Source organism: Osmia lignaria, chromosome 13 (genome assembly GCF_051020975.1).
Source record: "Osmia lignaria lignaria isolate PbOS001 chromosome 13, iyOsmLign1, whole genome shotgun sequence".
Lineage (NCBI taxonomy): Eukaryota > Metazoa > Arthropoda > Insecta > Hymenoptera > Megachilidae > Osmia > Osmia lignaria.
This window is the reverse complement of record NC_135044.1, coordinates 1,263,947-1,282,825: the sequence shown is the minus strand read 5'-3', so window position 1 is coordinate 1,282,825 and position 18,879 is coordinate 1,263,947. Positions and strand designations below refer to the sequence as shown.

The following is an 18,879-nucleotide window of genomic DNA, read 5'->3' as shown; positions in this document are numbered from 1 at the left end:
AAATCCAAGTGCAAAAGGTTAATATTACTAATATTCTATTTATTTCATTCGCATAGGGAGCGTCCCAGGAGCCTCAGCCCCAAAGCAACTGCAACCCGCCTGCCAATGAAAAGCAATAACGATCTGGAACATGTAAGAAGATCTTGATTTCAATTGTCGGTTACTGTTCAATAGCGAACCGATAGTATCTGGAATCGTTAAGGTGTTAACATCAAAAAGATCGATCGATCGATCGACTATCTTACGAATTTCACTTAGATTCGATCGAACACTTCTGTTTATATTTCTCGTCACGCTCGAGCGTTCTCTGAAGATCGAAACACATACAGAGGGACATCCTCGACCGACACAGACGACGATCTTTCTTCGAGCAGAGGTCATCGCTAAAGTTGACAGGATCTCAAATGATCAATAAATTTCGTATCACGTGAATGTAGAATCGTCGAGAAAGTAGGAAAACCCGATGCAGATTCTTTATGACTACGATTGGACTGTTCTCCAGTGACGTTCGCCGTCTCGAAGGCGGCTAAAGGAGAAGGGGAGAAGAAGTTGCGGCAGAAACTGTCGAAGAACCACGACGCATTTAAATGGCCGGTCGCGTGTTGCTGTGGATTCAGTTTCCTCGTCGGCTTCTCGAAATCCGATTGAATTTCGTGTTTTTATACCTGTGTATAAACCTGCCTTGATTCGTCTGTTACTCCCACCCACTATCGTGCAGGACACTTGGCGAAGAACCAAAGTTTTCTGTCGATAAACAACCGAACAATTCCTCGTATTATATGAAATTTGGCTGATTTTTTTTTCCGGCTTATTTCATCGAACAAACGATGTGTCGCGGATGCAAGAACAAGTAACTCTCGTCAAGAGACCAAAAATCAATTTTCAAGAACGATTGAGAACCCGGTCGCAATTAGAGTATAACGGATCCGATTTACAACGTTGGATTTTAGGTGAGTCTAATTCTTCTTCTTTTTCTTTTTATTTGGAAAATTATATTTTATACTTTTAAGAGAATTTTGGGGGGTCGAAATGAAATTTCTAATTGATATTTTTACATAGGTGCATACGATATTGTAACGATCAAACCGGTTCCTCTAGTTATTACTTGAATATTCCTTATTTGTATTATCCTAAGCACGTGTTTTCATAGATAGGAATTTACATTTGATACTCGAGGGATTCTCTAACAAAAATATTGAAATGTTCAAATATTCTTATTTAACAAAATTAATCCAATCGATCATTGAACATGCTGCATCACGATCAGTTCAATCAATCATCATTAACAGATATTACTCTCGTATGAAACATTAAGTTTTATTTTTTATATGGAACCATATATTTTTTTTTCAGATCATGTAATAGTGCTTCTCAAGACAAATTCATTAAGCTATAATGTATACACCCGATTTTAATTAGTTTTTAAAATATAACGTTTACAAATTTCGCGATTTTCAGTAGATACGTTTCGGTATACATATACGAATAATTTGTTACTTGAGTCAGTAATGCGATATACGATAGATATATATTAAATTAGCATGATACTTTAGTATGAACGTAAAGTAAAATTAATATTTATTCTCCCAAGTGCAGTTTACAATTTTCAAATGAATTTCAGTCTCTAACGCTATTTATACTTTTTCTTTTTTATACTCTCGCGATACAAATGATTTTCGCGTTAGAATTTCTCGATCTAGATCGTACTCGTTCGAATCAATCCGCGGACAAATCAAGTTCAGAATTTAACGGCACGATCATTGATTGAAACTGATTGCAAAAGGCACGAGTATTATCTGACCTAATGATCTACGAGTTTTCTACAATAGCCTCGCTATCACAATGCACTTCTTATTGCTATTAAATTCAAAATTATTGCCTCGTACTCGACAGGGAATCAACACTGTTCGATGAATCCTATTTTCTTTTTTTTCTTTTTTTTTCATCTATTCCAATTAATTTCAGCGGCTTGGTATTTGTGCACCAAGTAAGGGAAGAAAATTTTCCAAAGAAGATTTAATGCAATTCTAATGCTTCCTTATCAAGCACAAATAATTTCTCGAACGAAGGAATGTTCAAGGTGACTAATCTTAGATAGAATGCATTTCTCTAATTTCACGTGAGCATCTTTATTGCGGTATTTAGAGCTGCAGTTAAACGTTTGCTCTAAGCCTTTAAGTAACATGTCAAGGCGCACGTGCCACGGAATAGATCGTATTAACTCTTATTGTATCTCTCCTTCCTATCAAAGGAAGCGTCGCGATAAAAGTGCACTTCATTTGCAAGAAAAACACCACCGTATTAATGGTTATTGTTGCATGCGCATTGATCAAGACATTGGTACATTTTTTTTTCCCACCAGTTAATGAGAATTAGAACGTTCGGTTTCTTTTGTTTTCCTTTTTCCTTTCAATGTTTCTCGGGATCGTGTTTTGTATCATGTAATACTCGACAAAATTTTTCAATTGAAATTTTTCGATTGTTACTTGATAGATTATCATTTTCTCTGCTGGTCACCGATGGCTCCCCAATATTCATTGCATTAATGAGGGTTCGATAAGAAAAAAAAATTAATTTTGACTCGTCTGGAATTATCAAGGGCTTTGATTGTTTTATGTATCTTTGTGTAAGTACAGTGGGTCAGAAAATTATTCGCTCACCTTTTAAAATAGAATGCCTCATTTAAAATTGGACCAAATTGACTTGAAGTTTCTCGAGAAGCTATACAAATTAATTACGAATTAAACGAATGATTTCATTTAAAATTGGACCAATTGGCTTGAAGTTTCTCGAGAAGCTATACAGCTTTTGTCGTTTTAAAAAATTACAATTTGTCGAAATCGAGATAGAAATAGTAAAAGGCAATTTTTTAACTTTATTACGTGAGCTTATGATGAAAATTTAAATCATGTCTTTCGTAGATTCAAATAAGTCACGTACATGCTAAAAATTTATCAACGCATTTGAAAGTTATAAGTAATTAAAACTTCTGAAAAGTCGCGATTTTTGGAAATTTTAATTACTTGTAACTTCTAAGATCATTAACCGATCTCTTAACCATAACTTATTTGAATCTACGAAAGACACATTTTAAATTTTCATTTACTATTTCTATCCCGATTTCATAGTAAATTAATTTGTATAACTTCTCGAGAAACCTCGAGTGATTTGGTCCAGTTTTAAACGAGGCATTCCGTTTTAGAAGGTGGACGAATAATTTTGTGACCCACTGTACGTACTCGAGATAAGAGAAAAGTGTAACAAAGTTATTGCAACGGATTTTCAGGGAAACAACTTATGTTGCAAGCGTTTAATCCGTTTATTCGTTGAAATCACAACTTTGTCTCGAGATGATATCTGCTCGTGTTTACGAAGTAGGTGGAGCGTAAATCGAAGGTACGTAAAAATAAAACAAAACAAAAAATAAGAAAAATTGCATTGCTACGCTGATATCACATGATTTGCTCACGCAACCGGTGATTCTGTGCACTCACGTGCTTTTGAATCAACCTCGTGTTGTCACGCGGTTCTCCCATTACCTTCTCCCGTATATACTCGGCTAGAATCGCGTGGCCGCGCATGAGTTTATATTAGCATTGTTTTTCATGCAAATCTGTCCGCGATACACTCGAATAGCTCGGGACGTGTCTCATTTAAATCTTCGCCCAGAAATTATGCTGTATGTTAATTACCGATAGAACTGTTACCGTCGTTGCCTTGAGTAAACGTACATACGAACGCGTGCCCTCGAACACACACCGGCTCTACGGGGACAATCGTGCGATACCACTTATCAAACTAGCTTCCACTTTGAAATTCTTTTTACGCAGAAATTACATACCACCGATCGAATTGGGATCCGTTTGTAATTTCTGTTATAGCTTTTAAGAAATCTCAAAAAATAAATAACAAATCGCAGCGATCGGCTTTTCCTTATTACTACTTTGTACAAATATATCTTTTCTTCGAAAGGAAAAAGATAAGAAGTTATTGCATCCAGTTTAAATAAAGAATATCCAACGTTGGTTTAGCCAGATTTCTTGTGTATTTCATTAAAGATTTAGCGCCTTTTTTTTTTATAAATGAGATTATTACAACGTTACACAAGTAATTTACACTTAGAGTATTTTGAAAAAGAATCTCTCCTTTTGGAGAAATTGGTAAGTCTCTTCTTGCGTCATTGTTTATCTAATATACTAATACAGGAACGATAGTTGGACCATTGTTTAACATCGTCTCGTAAGCTTGATACTCAATCACGATAAGTCACACGTTGTTATCACTGAACCCAAGACAAATATTACCGTTTATTATATTCAGCGTGTTACCGTGTTTGAGAACATCATTATCTAATAAGTTTCAAACGACACATTCAATATTTGCTTAACAATATTTTCTTAATCGAAAACAATTATTACAATTATTCGTGGTAAATGAATAAATCTTATTATAGAATACATCTATTATTAGTAATCTAATTATACTATGTCGTACTAATTGCGGCTATTTCTATTGTGGCGTGTTAACACGTTGACCGCCACAGTAGAAAACAACTTGTATAGTCAGACATTGAAATTAGCACTACCTACTGTCCGCCTATTAAGGGGGTACGACTACTTAGGGGGGGGGGGGGGGGGGGGGGGGGGGGGTCAGAAGAACCTACGTCCTTTGGAATTTCTTTTACAAAAACTCGTTGATCTTTTTTTTTTTTTAACAAATTTTTATCGTATCTTTCATTGGAAAAAATTCTTTTCAATGAATATGGATGACTTTTTGTTTACAAATTAATACGTTGACCGTAACAGTATTATTTGCGACTACTTACGTATGTAGTCATCATAATTATACTTAATTACCGTATCAATTGGTCACGGTAAAGAAGGTTATGTATCTAATGATTGTCGACTAGATGCCTCCGTATTATCGATACGTTTGTTACCGATGATCAACGAGAAGCTGAACAAACGAACTATTAGGCGTAACAACGTAAATTATAATCCACGTGACAAATCAAATTTATCGTTAATTAAGCATTCTCATTCACATGACACGTCGGGTTTCGCAATAGAATTAACAAGAGAAACACGAGGAAAGGAAGATATTATCTACCTCACACGAGCAAATTTCGTGTAACAATCACATTATACGCATTATTCATGAATCACGATCAGTTTAGTGATCCCAGGTATCGTCCTAACAGAGGAAAATAGTATGTTTATTAAATAGAGAAATCTCTTCGTTATTTGCTTATGAAATTAACATCAGCGTAATATGCTTATCGCTGATTACGTTAACGAAGAAGAGATCGTTTGTTTTGTCGTCAGAATAATCCTAAAGCAACGTGACTTGAATATATTTATTATTACAATGTAATATTGTCAGACAGGTGTATGAACAAGATCGTAAATCAATAGTAGTATTGCAATCTTTAAGCAGTATCATTTAAATATGACTGATAATGTTCTTAGTATTTCTTCTTTTTTTTAAAAATCGCCAAAGTACAAGTGGATCCAAATGGATTTACCGTTTGGTACACCAAATGAGCTTCCGGGTTTCGCTCCCAGAGGACGCAAAAGTTACGCAAACCTTTAGTTCCGATAATTTATACCAGCTGGCGCCTCTGGTGACAATTTTTAAAATACAGAAATGTTTCTGAGTTTTTAACTTGGATTTATTTAAAAAATTCAAATGATAAATGTGTTTCTAATAATTGGTACTAATCTGGGATGTTTAATTTTCAGAATGAACAAATCAAACGATACGGGAGGTGCGAATCAAGGTAATCAATCGGAAGGATATGTGAATCACGCTTTGAGCGGATCTGGGGATAGTTTAAATCTTAATCACTCGAATAACTCCCAAATTTTACGGAATTCTTTTGCAAACCATCAAGAAATACAAGGTTCATCAGATTTTATTCGTAAGTATCGCTCGTTTGTAGATTTCACAATAGCATGCTCTTATAATAAAACACTTCATCATTTTCTCCTTGAGTAGGTATCATCAATTGATCTATTAGTTTGTTTACAATCAAATGTAAAATTAGAAGTTTGATTAACCGAGCAAATAGAACAGGCTAAACAATTTTGTTTTTCTCAGTGGTTACAGAATCTGGGGATGATGAGATCCACCACAATGATAATTCTGTACACACAGTATTGCGATTCGTCAGGCGACGATGTAGGTCGATTTGCACAAAGAAAACTGTTTACAAAAGACTGCCAATTTTAAACTGGTTACCAAGGTACAATGGACAGGATGCAATCGGCGATCTCGTTGCCGGTGTCACCGTAGGTTTAACTGTGATTCCACAATCATTAGCGTACGCTAATGTAGCCGGTCTACCACCCCAGGTTAATATTTATAAATCTAGGAAAGGCTAAAGGATAGAATGATTAGGTTTTTAATAAGGAATATTATATTTTGCAGCATGGATTATATGGTAGCATTTTAGGCTGCTTTATTTATATTATATTTGGGTCCTGTAAGGATGTACCACTTGGGCCAACTGCCATTATTTCTTTGCTTACTTACCAGACAGTAGCACATCTTGATGCACCGGTGGAGCATGCTATTCTTCTTTGCTTTTTGGCTGGAGTAATAGAATTAGTAATGGGTATATTTGGTCTTGGTAAATATACAAATTTAACTGTCCTCTCGTAATTCCAACTAAATACTTTGGAATAATACCTAATATTAATAATATTTGTTGCAGGATTTTTAATCGATTTTGTATCAGGTCCTGTTAGTTCAGGGTTTACATCAGCGGTAGCTTTAATAATTGTCACCTCACAAATAAAAGATATCCTTGGTGTTCCTGCAAGGGGATCACAATTCCTTGAAATGTGGAAAAGCATTATTGGATGTATACATGAAACTTCAGCTTGGGATGCTACACTTGGAGCATCTTGTATAGCATTTCTATTACTTTTCAGGGTGAATACATTATTTATTTGTAAAGTACTAAATAATGTTATAGCGTACCTATTTCAATATGTGCTTCTTCGTTTCGTAGCTTCTAGCATCGTATAATATAGGTCCTAAAGATAAAGAACAGCAAAATTCAAAATATCATGCTATAAATAAACTGATTTGGTTAATTGGTACATCACGAAATGCGCTTCTCGTGATTCTTTGCGGCTTTTTAGGATACAGTTTCCACACAGAAAGCCCCTTCAAATTGGTTGGTAAGAAATGATTACGATTATCTTTTTACCGAATTTAAGTAAATACAAAAATATGTAATTAAATATTCGTCATTATCTAACACGATAATTCTTTCGCAGGATACATACCGGCAGGTATGCCAGCAGTACAGTTACCACCTTTTAGTTATACAAGAAATGACAATACAACAGCAACTTTTGTTGATATGGTTTCAAATTTGGGAAGTGGTATTCTCGTTTTACCACTTATTTCATTAATGGAAGATATTGCTATTTGCAAAGCTTTTTGTAAGTTTTATACTTCCTGTTTCGATAAAAACGTGTTCAAATCATGTTTATTATATGTAATAAAAGAAAAGAATTTTGTATTTATTTCAGCAACTGGAAAATCAGTTGACGCAACGCAAGAATTAATAGCAATTGGAATGTCAAATATTGGTAATTCTTTTGTCCAGGCTTTTCCTAGTTCAGGATCTCTTAGTAGAAGTGCAGTAAACAATGCATCTGGAGTTAGAACGCCAATGGGAGGGATTTATACTGGTACTGCGATAATTTAATTTTTTAACAGAAGTTTGTTGGAATTTTATTTTACTAATCTTGCCTTTTTACAAAAACCAGAGATTTTTATTCACGATTTATTTTAGGTACTTTGGTAATAATAGCTCTTTTCTTTCTCACACCATACTTCAGCTATATTCCAAAGGCTACATTAGCAGCAATCATTATAGCTGCTGTAATATTTATGGTAGAAGTTAAAGTTGTAAAACCAATGTGGAGAACAAAAAGTAATTTTTCGATTTAAAACAAGAAGAAAGAAATTTATATCGAATTCAAAGAAATCAATACAATTTCCTTACTTTCTTACCTTTTTTCAGAGTCGGATTTAATTCCCGGATTAGGAACGTTTATTGCATGCTTATTGTTACAATTAGAAATTGGAATTTTATGTGGTATTGGAATAAATATCTTATTCATTCTGTACCATGCAGCTCGACCGAAAATATCTGTAGAAAAGCTTACCGTAAGTATATTTTATTTTTCAATTTATTAGTTACATCGCATATAAAAAAAACAATATGTAATTTCTATGTTTTAGACCCGACACGGTACTCAATATCTTATGTTAACACCCGATCGATGTTTAATTTTCCCATCGGTAGATTATGTTCGAAATTTGGTAACGAAATACAGTCAACGAGCTGGGAACGTGGCAACCCCGGTTGTAATCGATTGTTCTCATATTTATGGTGCCGATTTTACTGCGGCCACAGTAATCGAAACTTTAACGAAAGATTTCGCGTCAAGAGGGCAACCATTGTTTTTCTATAATTTAAAACCTTCTGTTTATACAGTATTTGAGGGGGTTGCATCAACTGACTTTGTCGTATACTATACTCAGGAGGCGCTGGACGATCTCCTAAAAGACAGAGGATACTTAAAACAAATTAAATAGAATACATTATTTATGTACCTTAAATTACATAATACGAATTGGATTACCACATTATTTTACGTTAACAGTAGAACCGGTTGTTCAATAACGTCTTTCTTATTATAGATTTTATAGGAAGAAGTATCACACAAATACTTCTTATTTTTTCATTACATATTTCCATTAATTTTCAACGAATCGTACCGGGCATCATCGCATTTTATATTTAAGAATGCATTAAAATTAATGTAATATTTATATTAAATACATTACAGTATAGACATTTTTAATGAATCACGTTTTTATGTATTATATTAAAAAAACGTCTAGTGTAGGTCTTTATTACCGTTCATCCTCATTATCTACATGCAACAAATGATGGTGCAAAAATAAATTTTATTACTTCTTCAAAAATTATTACGCGCGGTTTACTCTTACCCCTGTAGCACGGTGACCCGCCTTTCATGCGCGTACTTGACGGCGTAAAAATCGAAAATTGCAAAAAAAACGCGTAAAACGAGGAACCAATATAGTTTATTTTCCCTTAAAATTAAGTTTACTAATAATATCAGTCGGGAATAAATGCAAGGTTAAAGGTAGGAAAAATACGAGACACAGTTTAAACATTTTTTTATTAAATCAGAAATAATCTTATTCATTTTCCTGAGAACGTAATCTTGCACTGGCATTAGTTACACGTATAGAAAGTTGCTGGGCACGCTCAACAATGCTCTTACGCTTTTTACTGCTTACACCATGCGCAATTTCAGCACAGAATTTACGATTTTGCATCATTAATACTTCTAATTCCTACAAGTCATAAAAAAAACATGTCACGAATATTTACTCATGCCTGTAGTTTTATGTTGATGAATTTTAATTACAAAATAAATACTATAAGAAACTGATTCTTACCTTGACGTTATGTACCAAAACTTTTCTGAAACCAGTAGGTAGCATGTGACGTGTTTTTTTGTTACTTCCATAACCAATGTTGGGCATCAAGTATTGCCCCTTAAAGCGCCTACGAACTCTGTTGTCAATACCTTTCGGTTTGCGCCAGTTTCTCTAAAAATAAATCTTTGCATTAAAAAATAAGCAATGCTTTAAAACATATAGGTACAATCGATATTACAAGTATCGAACCTTCAATTTACTGTATCGGTCACTCTGGTGACGAATAAACTTCTTCGTCCTCTTCTTAACGATTGTAGGCCTATATACCGGTCGGATAGCCATTTTTGTAAGGTATTACAAAACTGGAATAAAAACCATAATCTAAATTAGTTAATGTTTACCTCGGAACCAATTCAATAACATTACACATTTTCAATCGCATATTGTTTTATTCATATTCCTGTGATAGTAACTTATTTTGAAAAAATACAATATGCCTGAGCACTTTTTACTGATTTATATTAAGTTAATGTATATATATATTCCATCACATAAATGATTTCTCCAGATATTTTGGATTTTCTATAACATCACGTACCGTTCCTTATTACACGCCACAGAAAAGAGGTTATTTTGAATCCGGATGAACAATTTGTTGCTTTAGACTGCCATCTAGCGATAAGATTAAACTTAATACTTGCGGCTCTACTGGAATTAAAATGTCATGTGCAATTTTCTTACAAGATTATATATTGTTTTAAGTTAAGAAAAGTATGCATTGCATTAAAGGTTTACTGAAAAAATAACTGAACAATCTGCTTAATAATTTCAATCACTTTTGTCATCTTAATTAACCAATAAGATAAAGCTACAATTCATGATTGATGCACCTGAGAAACCAGGATATGACACTGCGAAAAGTTACCAGACACAGTCTGCTATATCTTTTCTGTCAAACTAACGCGTTTCTCGATGTATCCGTGTAATGAGAGTAAATGAATATGTAAATGTGATGTAAAATGTCTTTACTACGGTTTTTCACTTAAAATATCTGGAAAAATGTAATACATGCAGGTACCGGATGTTATGATTAATATGGTTTTCATATAATTTTATATTTCAAATGTATAAAATTCATGGTACTAATCGTTAATGTATACTTTTTTTAATGATTGAGCATCATAAAGTCAAGGATAATATGTTTACCGTAACGTGTTCCGTTTACTTAATAAAGATTATTTCTATATCTTTCATTTTTAATTGTAGGAATTCTGAAAGGCTCATGAGTCATATTGTATAATTCATAATTGTACTGTATCTTACATTTAAACAAATATTTTAATATTTTTTATACATAACTTAGATTTAAAGAATTAATTTTAAAATATGTTATCTTGATTTAAAATGTTAAAAAATCAAGTGTTACTTGTAGTCTTAATTTCATTTGACATACTTTTTTTAGGGATCACATAATCTTATGATAATTTGATTGATATTTATTGTGTTAATATTTCTTTTTTCGTTATTTACAGCAATATAAATAAATAGAATTGATTAGTAATATGTTGTAAAAAATGCCATCTGAAAATAATGTCAAAGATACAGCTTGTGGGAAAGATAATGGAGGAGATGAAACTGAAGAACAGAATACATTGTTAACGCTTGGCGAAGGAAACAAAGGATCCCCAGCTGCTACAAAACATGTGGAACCTGTTATAAAGAATAATAGTAAAAAAGTATTTACTTCTGATGTTGAAAATGATTTTATAGAAGAAGCAGAGAATGCTTCTTTACCATTAGAATTAAACCATGTACCGAATGAAAATGGTTTACAGCAAACAGAAGTAATTGATAATACAAATAATACTACCAGTCCAAATTCATTTGAAGAACCAAGTGCATGTTCTGAATCAAAATGTAATAGAGAAAGCATGGTTTTAAAGACTGCTGCACCATCAACAATAGTTAGCGAAATTGAAAATATTACTAATGTTTCAAATAAATTGGGTAATGATACTGTACAAAACTTGAGTGAGAGATTTACATCATTACCTCATAAAAATTTAATAAGAAAGAAGTGTTTTCTGGTTAGTACTGATAACAATCCTGGAAAGGTAACAAGCGTTAATGAACAGTTACCTTTATCCTCCAGAAACATGATTAGAAAGAAACAATTTTTTAGCAAAGATTTACAGTCTAGTAGTACAGAATCACAGTACGAACAAAATACAGGAGATAGACATAACAATAATGAGAGTGAAGTACTTAGTACTAATAACAGAGATTCTGTAAAAGATGCCTGTAGTATACCATTGGAAAGTATAGCCTCGTGTAGTTCCAGCAAACAGCCACAATTTTCGATTGCTTCGATACACGAAGTGCACAGCAATGAAATTGCCAATGCGCATAAATTATTAAATTTAGCTGAAAATAATAACAAAAATGCAAACGAAAATTTAAGCAAACTGAACGAACCTGGTAGTTCACATTCACATGCGTCTAAAAGTGTGCCAAAATCATCAAATAATTTGGCAGACTTAGTACATTGTAATGATATTACTAAGAAACCATTTAAACTGCCAATTTTAGAAAATTTACCTGGAACTGCCAGTGCCCAACAAACAGAACTTGAAGAAAATGCTGTGGCACTTTTAGAACCATCATCTTCTAAAGGTTTAGAGATGGAACCTCGATCTTCGAATAGTAGCGATGCAAGTAATTCTGATACAGAATCACAGCAAGCAGTTTTAGGTCATAATGGGACCAAAAAGGTGCAGTTTCTTTAACTACGTCGACGTTATTGATAATACCAAAATCGTATCACCTTATGTGGACACTCTGTATATTTTCTTTGCAACTTTAGGGTCAATTTATATTGCACGGTAACGTTATCGTCAACGTATGGGAGGTAAAGCAGGAATCCTTAAAACAATTTCCAGATTCCTAGACAAATTAGAGAAAGTAATATGAGGAGTGGAAAGAAAGGGCGAGATGTGCAGGGGGCAACCCCTCGGTAGGTGGAGGTCTGCGTGGGATGTATAAGAGAACAAGAGGAAATGAGTACGATCAATGGAATGTAGAATGGAACTGAAATATAATGTAATTAGTGTATGAGCGTGATAAATTTGTTTGTATTCCGCGCGGTACAGGAGCGCCCGTATGAAATCGGTATCTTGAGAGAAAATGGCCGTTAAATAGAGGGGATTCCCCCTCTACAAACGCCATCTTGGGCAGGCCCAAGAAAACCGTACAATCAATCAATCAATCAATCAATCAATATTTACATTTGGTTATCGATACTTTATTTACTATTTACTCTTGTTGGAGTACGATAACGTTATGGTCCAGTATAAATTGGCCTTTATGCGTGCATGTGCAATGAAAAGTTAATATTACACTCCTTCAGATTTACAAATTCAATCTGTAACATCAATACTGTTAATACTATTATACAATTGCTTTGAAAATTAAAATTGATAAAAATTATTTCACTTCAGAGGCCATGTGATACAAATGGTATTGTAACGAAAGAAGGTGTGGAATATTATCAATTATGGCGGAGTTCAGAGGGCTTTTCATTTCCTGAAGGTTTATACGAAACATTGTATCCAAACCCTCCACCACTTCCACCACGGGTAACGCACAAACTCTTACACAGAAGTAATGCTTTGCCATCTGGTCCGCCAGAATTACCTAAAAGACATCTTCAAAAGTACTCTGCACCTTTGCACCCTGAAGATTGTTTTGGATTTGAAATTGTAGATGTTGATGAAGCCTCTAATTCAAAGGTAATTAAAAGAAATATACATATATATGCACTTTGGGTAATCGGTAAGTATATATATAATTCTAAACTATGCTTGATATGTTATTGTATTCCTGGCTTTGAATCTTAATATTTTCTAAAAATAATGTAATATTTTAGTCACGAAAAGCTGTTACAAAAAGTATAGCATTATTAAGTTCACCAAGAGCACACAGACCATTGGAGAGACCAGAAACTGGATTACCAAATCAGTTAGAGTGTCCACCAACGCCTACTCATCGGCCAAAATTGTTACGTCCATTACCGATGTATCAAACGTCAAATGTACCATTATCCTCTGAAGAACCTCTGCCTCCATGTAAAATAATAAGATTCTATTAATTCATAATAATTTTGTAACGAAGCGGAATGAAATTAATTTAATGTACTATTATTACAGCATGGGAAGCAAGAATCGACAGCCATGGTCGAGTGTTTTACATAGATCATATTAATCGGACTACGACTTGGCAAAGGCCCAATTTAACAACACGGAATACAGGATGCGATCTTCGAAGACAGCAATTAGATCGGCGCTATCAAAGTGTACGTCGAACCATTTCACGACCAGACAATATCGATCGTGAGCCGTCCAGCTCGCAATATCCAAATGGGAATAATTTCGATAACCCTGAACGATGTAACGAATCAACCGAAAGAAACGAATCTCAGCCATTCGACATTACCACGAGCCCCCCAGTATTATTTCTGATAAGACCAGATTTTTTCACGGTATTACATAGCAATATGGAAGCGGTGGAATTGTATAATCGTAATTCCAGTTTAAAACATATGATCAGCCGAATCAGAAGAGATAAATCAGTTTTTCCAAGATACGAGCATAACAGAGATTTAGTCGCGTTAATAAATTTATTCGCCGATCCCAATAAGGAGCTTCCAAGAGGCTACGAATCGAAACTTGACAGAACAGGCAAAGTAAATGTTGTTTCATTTCAATTATTTCATGGCGAAAGTGTATCACCGTTTTTAAACGTGTTAATTTAATTCCAGAGATTTTTTATTTGTCACGCCAGAAAAGCAACGTCTTTCATCGATCCAAGATTACCTACCGAACCAACACATACCCGGGCATTATTAGATGAAGCACCTGTACCACCACCCAGACCGCAACAATCAGCTATTACAACTGCACCCGAAATACCCGTAGCATACAATGACAAAGTTGTTGCCTTTTTACGTCAACCTAATATAATGGATATATTAAAGGAAAGACACTCGGCATTAGGACAAAACATTGCGCTTCGAGAGAAAGTCAGTACTATAAGAATCGAGGGCACAACTGCTTTACAACGATTGGGACACGATGTACCACTAGCGTTATTGTTAAGGTATAAAACATATTCTCCTGCAATATAGGATAAAGTAATAACTGAAACATTTATTACAGCTTATTCGAACAAGAAATTATGTCATATGTACCTGGAAATGTGGGCAGATCTCCTTTGGGTAGTCCACATGCTTCGCCTGGTTTAACGAGAGCTTCTGCCAGAGCTCCAGCTCCGTACAGGAGAGATTTTGAAGCTAAACTTAGAACATTTTATAGAAAATTAGAAAGTAAAGGATACGGGCAAGGTCCAGGAAAATTAAAGTAAGTTTATTAATTTTATTATTAAGTTTATTAATTTGATATACCAACTTGAATAATACATTTTTCTTTACTTCTTACTTCGTTTAGATTACACATTAGAAGAGAACATCTTCTGGAAGATGCTTTCACTCGCATTATGGCAGCATCAAAGAAAGACTTGCAAAAAGGCAAATTAGTAGTTATGTTTGATCACGAAGAAGGTTTAGATTACGGTGGACCATCTCGAGAATTTTTCTTTCACCTGTCGCGTGAACTTTTTAATCCTTATTATGGATTATTCGAGTATTCTGCCAATGATACTTATACCGTACAAGTATCACCGATGTCAGCGTTCGTAGATAATTACCACGATTGGTTCAGGTTTTCAGGGAGAGTTTTGGGTTTAGCTTTAGTTCATCAGTATTTGCTTGACGCATTTTTCACCAGACCGTTTTATAAAGCACTTTTGAGAATACCAGCGAGTCTAAGCGATCTGGAGAGTTTGGATCAAGAATTTCATCAAAGTTTGATGTGGATCAAAGAGAAAGATATAAGTATCGAACCATTAGAATTGACTTTCTCCGTGACGGAGGAACTGTTGGGACGAGTAGCTGAACGTGAATTAAAACCGGGAGGTAGAAATATACCGGTTACCGAGAAAAATAAAAAAGAATATCTTGAAAGAGTTGTTCGTTGGAGACTCGAGCGTGGTGTCGCTGAACAAACTGAATCTTTGGTACGTGGATTTTACGAAGTTGTAGATCCACGATTAGTGTCTGTTTTTGATGCACGAGAATTAGAGTTAGTAATAGCTGGAGCAGCTGAAATTGATCTTAACGATTGGAGAACGCATACGGAATACAGGAGTGGTTACCACGATGCCCATCCAGTAGTTGAATGGTTTTGGAGTAGTATAAGTCGATTTACTAACGAACAACGATTGAGATTGTTACAATTTGTTACTGGCACATCAAGCATTCCATACGAAGGATTTGCAGCTTTACGTGGATCTACAGGGCCACGAAAATTTTGCATCGAGAAATGGGGAAGACCGAATAGTTTGCCCAGGTATGCAACAATTATAATTTTTATCATATTTTGTTACTGCTTTTCCATCATTGATTTCTGATAGAATTTGCTCCGTTCTTAATGCTATTATCCAAAGTAAGTATATTTTCAGAGCTCACACATGCTTTAATCGCTTGGATCTTCCACCGTATCCTACACCTGAGATTTTATATGAAAAGCTTTTATTGGCTGTAGAAGAAACAAATACCTTTGGAATAGAATAAAACGAATTTACTACGATTACAGCAAATATATGATGATGATGATATAATGAAGAAGTGGAGCTTCATATTATTTGAATGAAGTATCTTCATGGATGTAAAGGTATATTCGTCGCATATTCTATTGTTCAGAATGATTGGATTTTTAAGATCATTACAATCAAAACTGTATCAAAATGTAAATATCGAAGAGAAAAACAGTTGCGCATATTTTGAAAATTTTAAATATTGTATACATGTTGCTGTAATCTATTTATATTATAAAAATTGAATAATAATTCGCGAAGTATATGTCTTGTATAAAAATAAGAGATCTGATCTATTGGACGAAGTATTTCGATAAGAATACAAATAATTACTTTTATTCAAATTTGAATGATTATGAAGATTGTTGGAAAAACGTCATAGGTATAGTAAAAGAATTGAATTCGTAATGAAAAAGAAACATGTGACTTATTTAATGTAACTTGTTAGAAAGTTTTCTTTTCATTTTGCAAAAATACACTTAAAGGTTTTATATGAAGATTAAAAAACAAATGATGCATTTCATAAAAAAAATCATAGCACAGTGGTATTAATAATTTATTCTGTGGTCTACTTAGTTCATAGGTACGATGATAATTTCTAGTCTATATTTTTAAATATTGAATTTGCAGCTATTTTTCTAATGTTTTCAGACATTCCATGTCAATTTATTTAATACCGTCATGATCAGTTAATAATATTATACAAGAGAATAAGACAAATAATTTTTACTCTGTATTTAGGAATATCTCTTCTAATTTATTTTTTGATTAACCGAAAAATTTAATCGCATATTTGTAAAACCAGAAAACCCAATGAATAGACAACGAACGTATGAATAGTATATGAAGAATATAAAGTCAATGAAAGTAATCATAATTAAATTATTGTTTAACTTTTTATTTTGCATTTAGAATTAATACAAACATTTTACAGAACTGTTGTTAATGTATAGAACATTCGTTTGGAATTTGTTCACTCAGTTCTTTAATATTAATTGTAGCAAAGAATCGATGGACATGTATACCGCAGTTCACCAGAGTCCATAACTGCGAAAAGACCAGTTTTCGTTCTTCGCGCATCTCCAGTGCGCATCTTCGCCCTGATAGGCGATACTCCCAAACGAAGTGAAAAGGAATTGGCGGAGAGCTCGCTGCGTTCCTCCACCATCTTCCAACCTGCGCGTCGCAGTTATGGACTCTGGTGAACTGCGGTATATATAGATGTCCTTATGCTTCAAGATTTACTCTACCTCTTGAACTTTAATCTCGCTTCTGCGGCTTTTCGCAACAAAGAAATGTTCATCTCTTAATCGTTTAATCGTTCTTTATCTCTAAAAAAAAGAGCATGTACGAAATATAAAATACAACACTGGTTCCTCAAAGTGTGTAAAAAAAAATAATGATGATACTTCATTGGCAAAGTTAATTGTTAACTAAATTTCATTTCTGCGATTCTTTGATTTTGTATGGCGATAATGGCAACGATGTTAATAAAATAACAATAATAATCTTAATGTAGTAATAATAATAACAATATTTATTAAATGGAAATACTAATATTATGTGATTGTTGGACATAGGTAACACTTTATATTATTTGTAAACTAGTCATGTAGCATAGAAAAATTGTAGACTAATTAGTATATATTGTATACAGGCATTATAATCATAGATGACTCGATATTTACAATGAACCATGACTGTGTGAGAGCATTCTTTACTTTATTGTTAAAGAAAATAAAATGTGCCTCTTTTGTTATGTTACATTGAATATTGTTATTCTTCACTAATATGTGCTAAACATCTTTCGTTAAAAAAAAAAACTTATAACGATTATATTTATTAATTACAACAAAATAAATTCATCATAGTTAAACGGTAGGAATTTGAAACTTAATGATTAGTGTATTCCGAAAAGTCTAATTCAGTCGTGGTATGTTTTTACAATTTTCTAAAAATATCCAGCGGAAATTTTTTACACTTAGTAACTTGTAGTAGAGAAATTATACATCGCGTAAAATATACAATTTTTTTTGTATACTATAAAGCTTTATTTTTTAAGGGAAATGTAAAATGATTTTAGTCAAAAAAGTGCACGATAGACGAGTGATGCAATTCCTGCAAGATGTAAAATCTGTTTGAATCAATAAATGCCAAGTTATGAAGGTCACGACAGGACATAAGAATAAAATTAATGAGGGTAAAGAAATGGAGCTCGTATTGTAACAGTGAAAAATCGATAAAAATATTCATACATAAATGAGACCGATTCCGACTTAATTTTGCAATTTTGTAGCAGAAAAATAATAGTATCCATTTCATTAAACATGAATATTAGAACAAATAGTTCGATGACAAATTCTATTTATACAATTGAATATCAAATAACATGAAATTAATAAAATTAATAAATTAAACGATTCAAAATTTGAATTCCGTGCATACTGCGCCAATAAAAATGGAGTCATGAAATTATATCATAATCAGATATACAATATCAAATTCAAAGGGTAAATATGAATAGCCACCTGGTAGAGGAATAGGAAATTAATTTTAAAAAATTTCAATACTCAAACATTGTTTCTGAAGATAATTTTACAATCTTATCAATAATAATCTAATAAAATATAAATAATAAATGTATTACTAAATACAGAATAGTACCTGATTTGACCA

At 33.4% G+C, this 18,879-nt stretch overlaps 3 protein-coding genes across 6 annotated transcripts; 2 read left to right on the top strand and 1 right to left on the bottom strand.

The window, feature by feature from the left end:
• Window positions 1-207: 207 nt before the first annotated feature.
• On the top strand, window positions 208-9,015 carry Esp (Epidermal stripes and patches). Of its 3 annotated transcripts, none has more exons than XM_034320304.2 (11): window positions 208-950; window positions 5,742-5,920; window positions 6,100-6,353; window positions 6,430-6,631; window positions 6,716-6,936; window positions 7,016-7,187; window positions 7,287-7,454; window positions 7,545-7,706; window positions 7,811-7,951; window positions 8,042-8,187; window positions 8,263-9,015. In XM_034320304.2, exons 2-11 carry the CDS (start codon window positions 5,743-5,745, stop codon window positions 8,617-8,619), a joined length of 2,001 nt encoding a protein of 666 aa, XP_034176195.2. In that variant the 5' UTR covers window positions 208-950; window position 5,742; the 3' UTR covers window positions 8,620-9,015. The 3 variants fall into 3 exon arrangements, with proteins under 3 accessions (XP_034176195.2, XP_076547924.1, XP_034176197.2); XM_076691809.1 differs by lacking the exon at window positions 208-950 and adding an exon at window positions 3,266-3,396; XM_034320306.2 differs by lacking the exon at window positions 208-950 and adding an exon at window positions 4,029-4,160.
• A 197-nt stretch (window positions 9,016-9,212) lies between these two features.
• Window positions 9,213-10,185, bottom strand: RpL32 (ribosomal protein L32). Its single transcript, XM_034320313.1, has 4 exons — window positions 10,094-10,185; window positions 9,745-9,857; window positions 9,514-9,666; window positions 9,213-9,408 (listed from the first exon to the last, which is right to left on the bottom strand). Exons 2-4 carry the CDS (start codon window positions 9,835-9,837, stop codon window positions 9,250-9,252), a joined length of 405 nt encoding a protein of 134 aa, XP_034176204.1. The 5' UTR covers window positions 9,838-9,857; window positions 10,094-10,185; the 3' UTR covers window positions 9,213-9,249.
• A 136-nt stretch (window positions 10,186-10,321) lies between these two features.
• Hecw (Hecw ubiquitin protein ligase) lies at window positions 10,322-18,842 on the top strand. Of its 2 annotated transcripts, none has more exons than XM_034320293.2 (9): window positions 10,322-10,569; window positions 11,028-12,266; window positions 12,993-13,283; window positions 13,421-13,619; window positions 13,701-14,236; window positions 14,312-14,649; window positions 14,709-14,909; window positions 14,997-15,956; window positions 16,069-18,842. In XM_034320293.2, exons 2-9 carry the CDS (start codon window positions 11,070-11,072, stop codon window positions 16,178-16,180), a joined length of 3,834 nt encoding a protein of 1,277 aa, XP_034176184.2. In that variant the 5' UTR covers window positions 10,322-10,569; window positions 11,028-11,069; the 3' UTR covers window positions 16,181-18,842. The 2 variants fall into 2 exon arrangements, with proteins under 2 accessions (XP_034176184.2, XP_034176185.2); XM_034320294.2 differs by lacking the exon at window positions 10,322-10,569 and adding an exon at window positions 10,783-10,804.
• The last annotated feature ends 37 nt before the right edge of the window (window positions 18,843-18,879 follow it).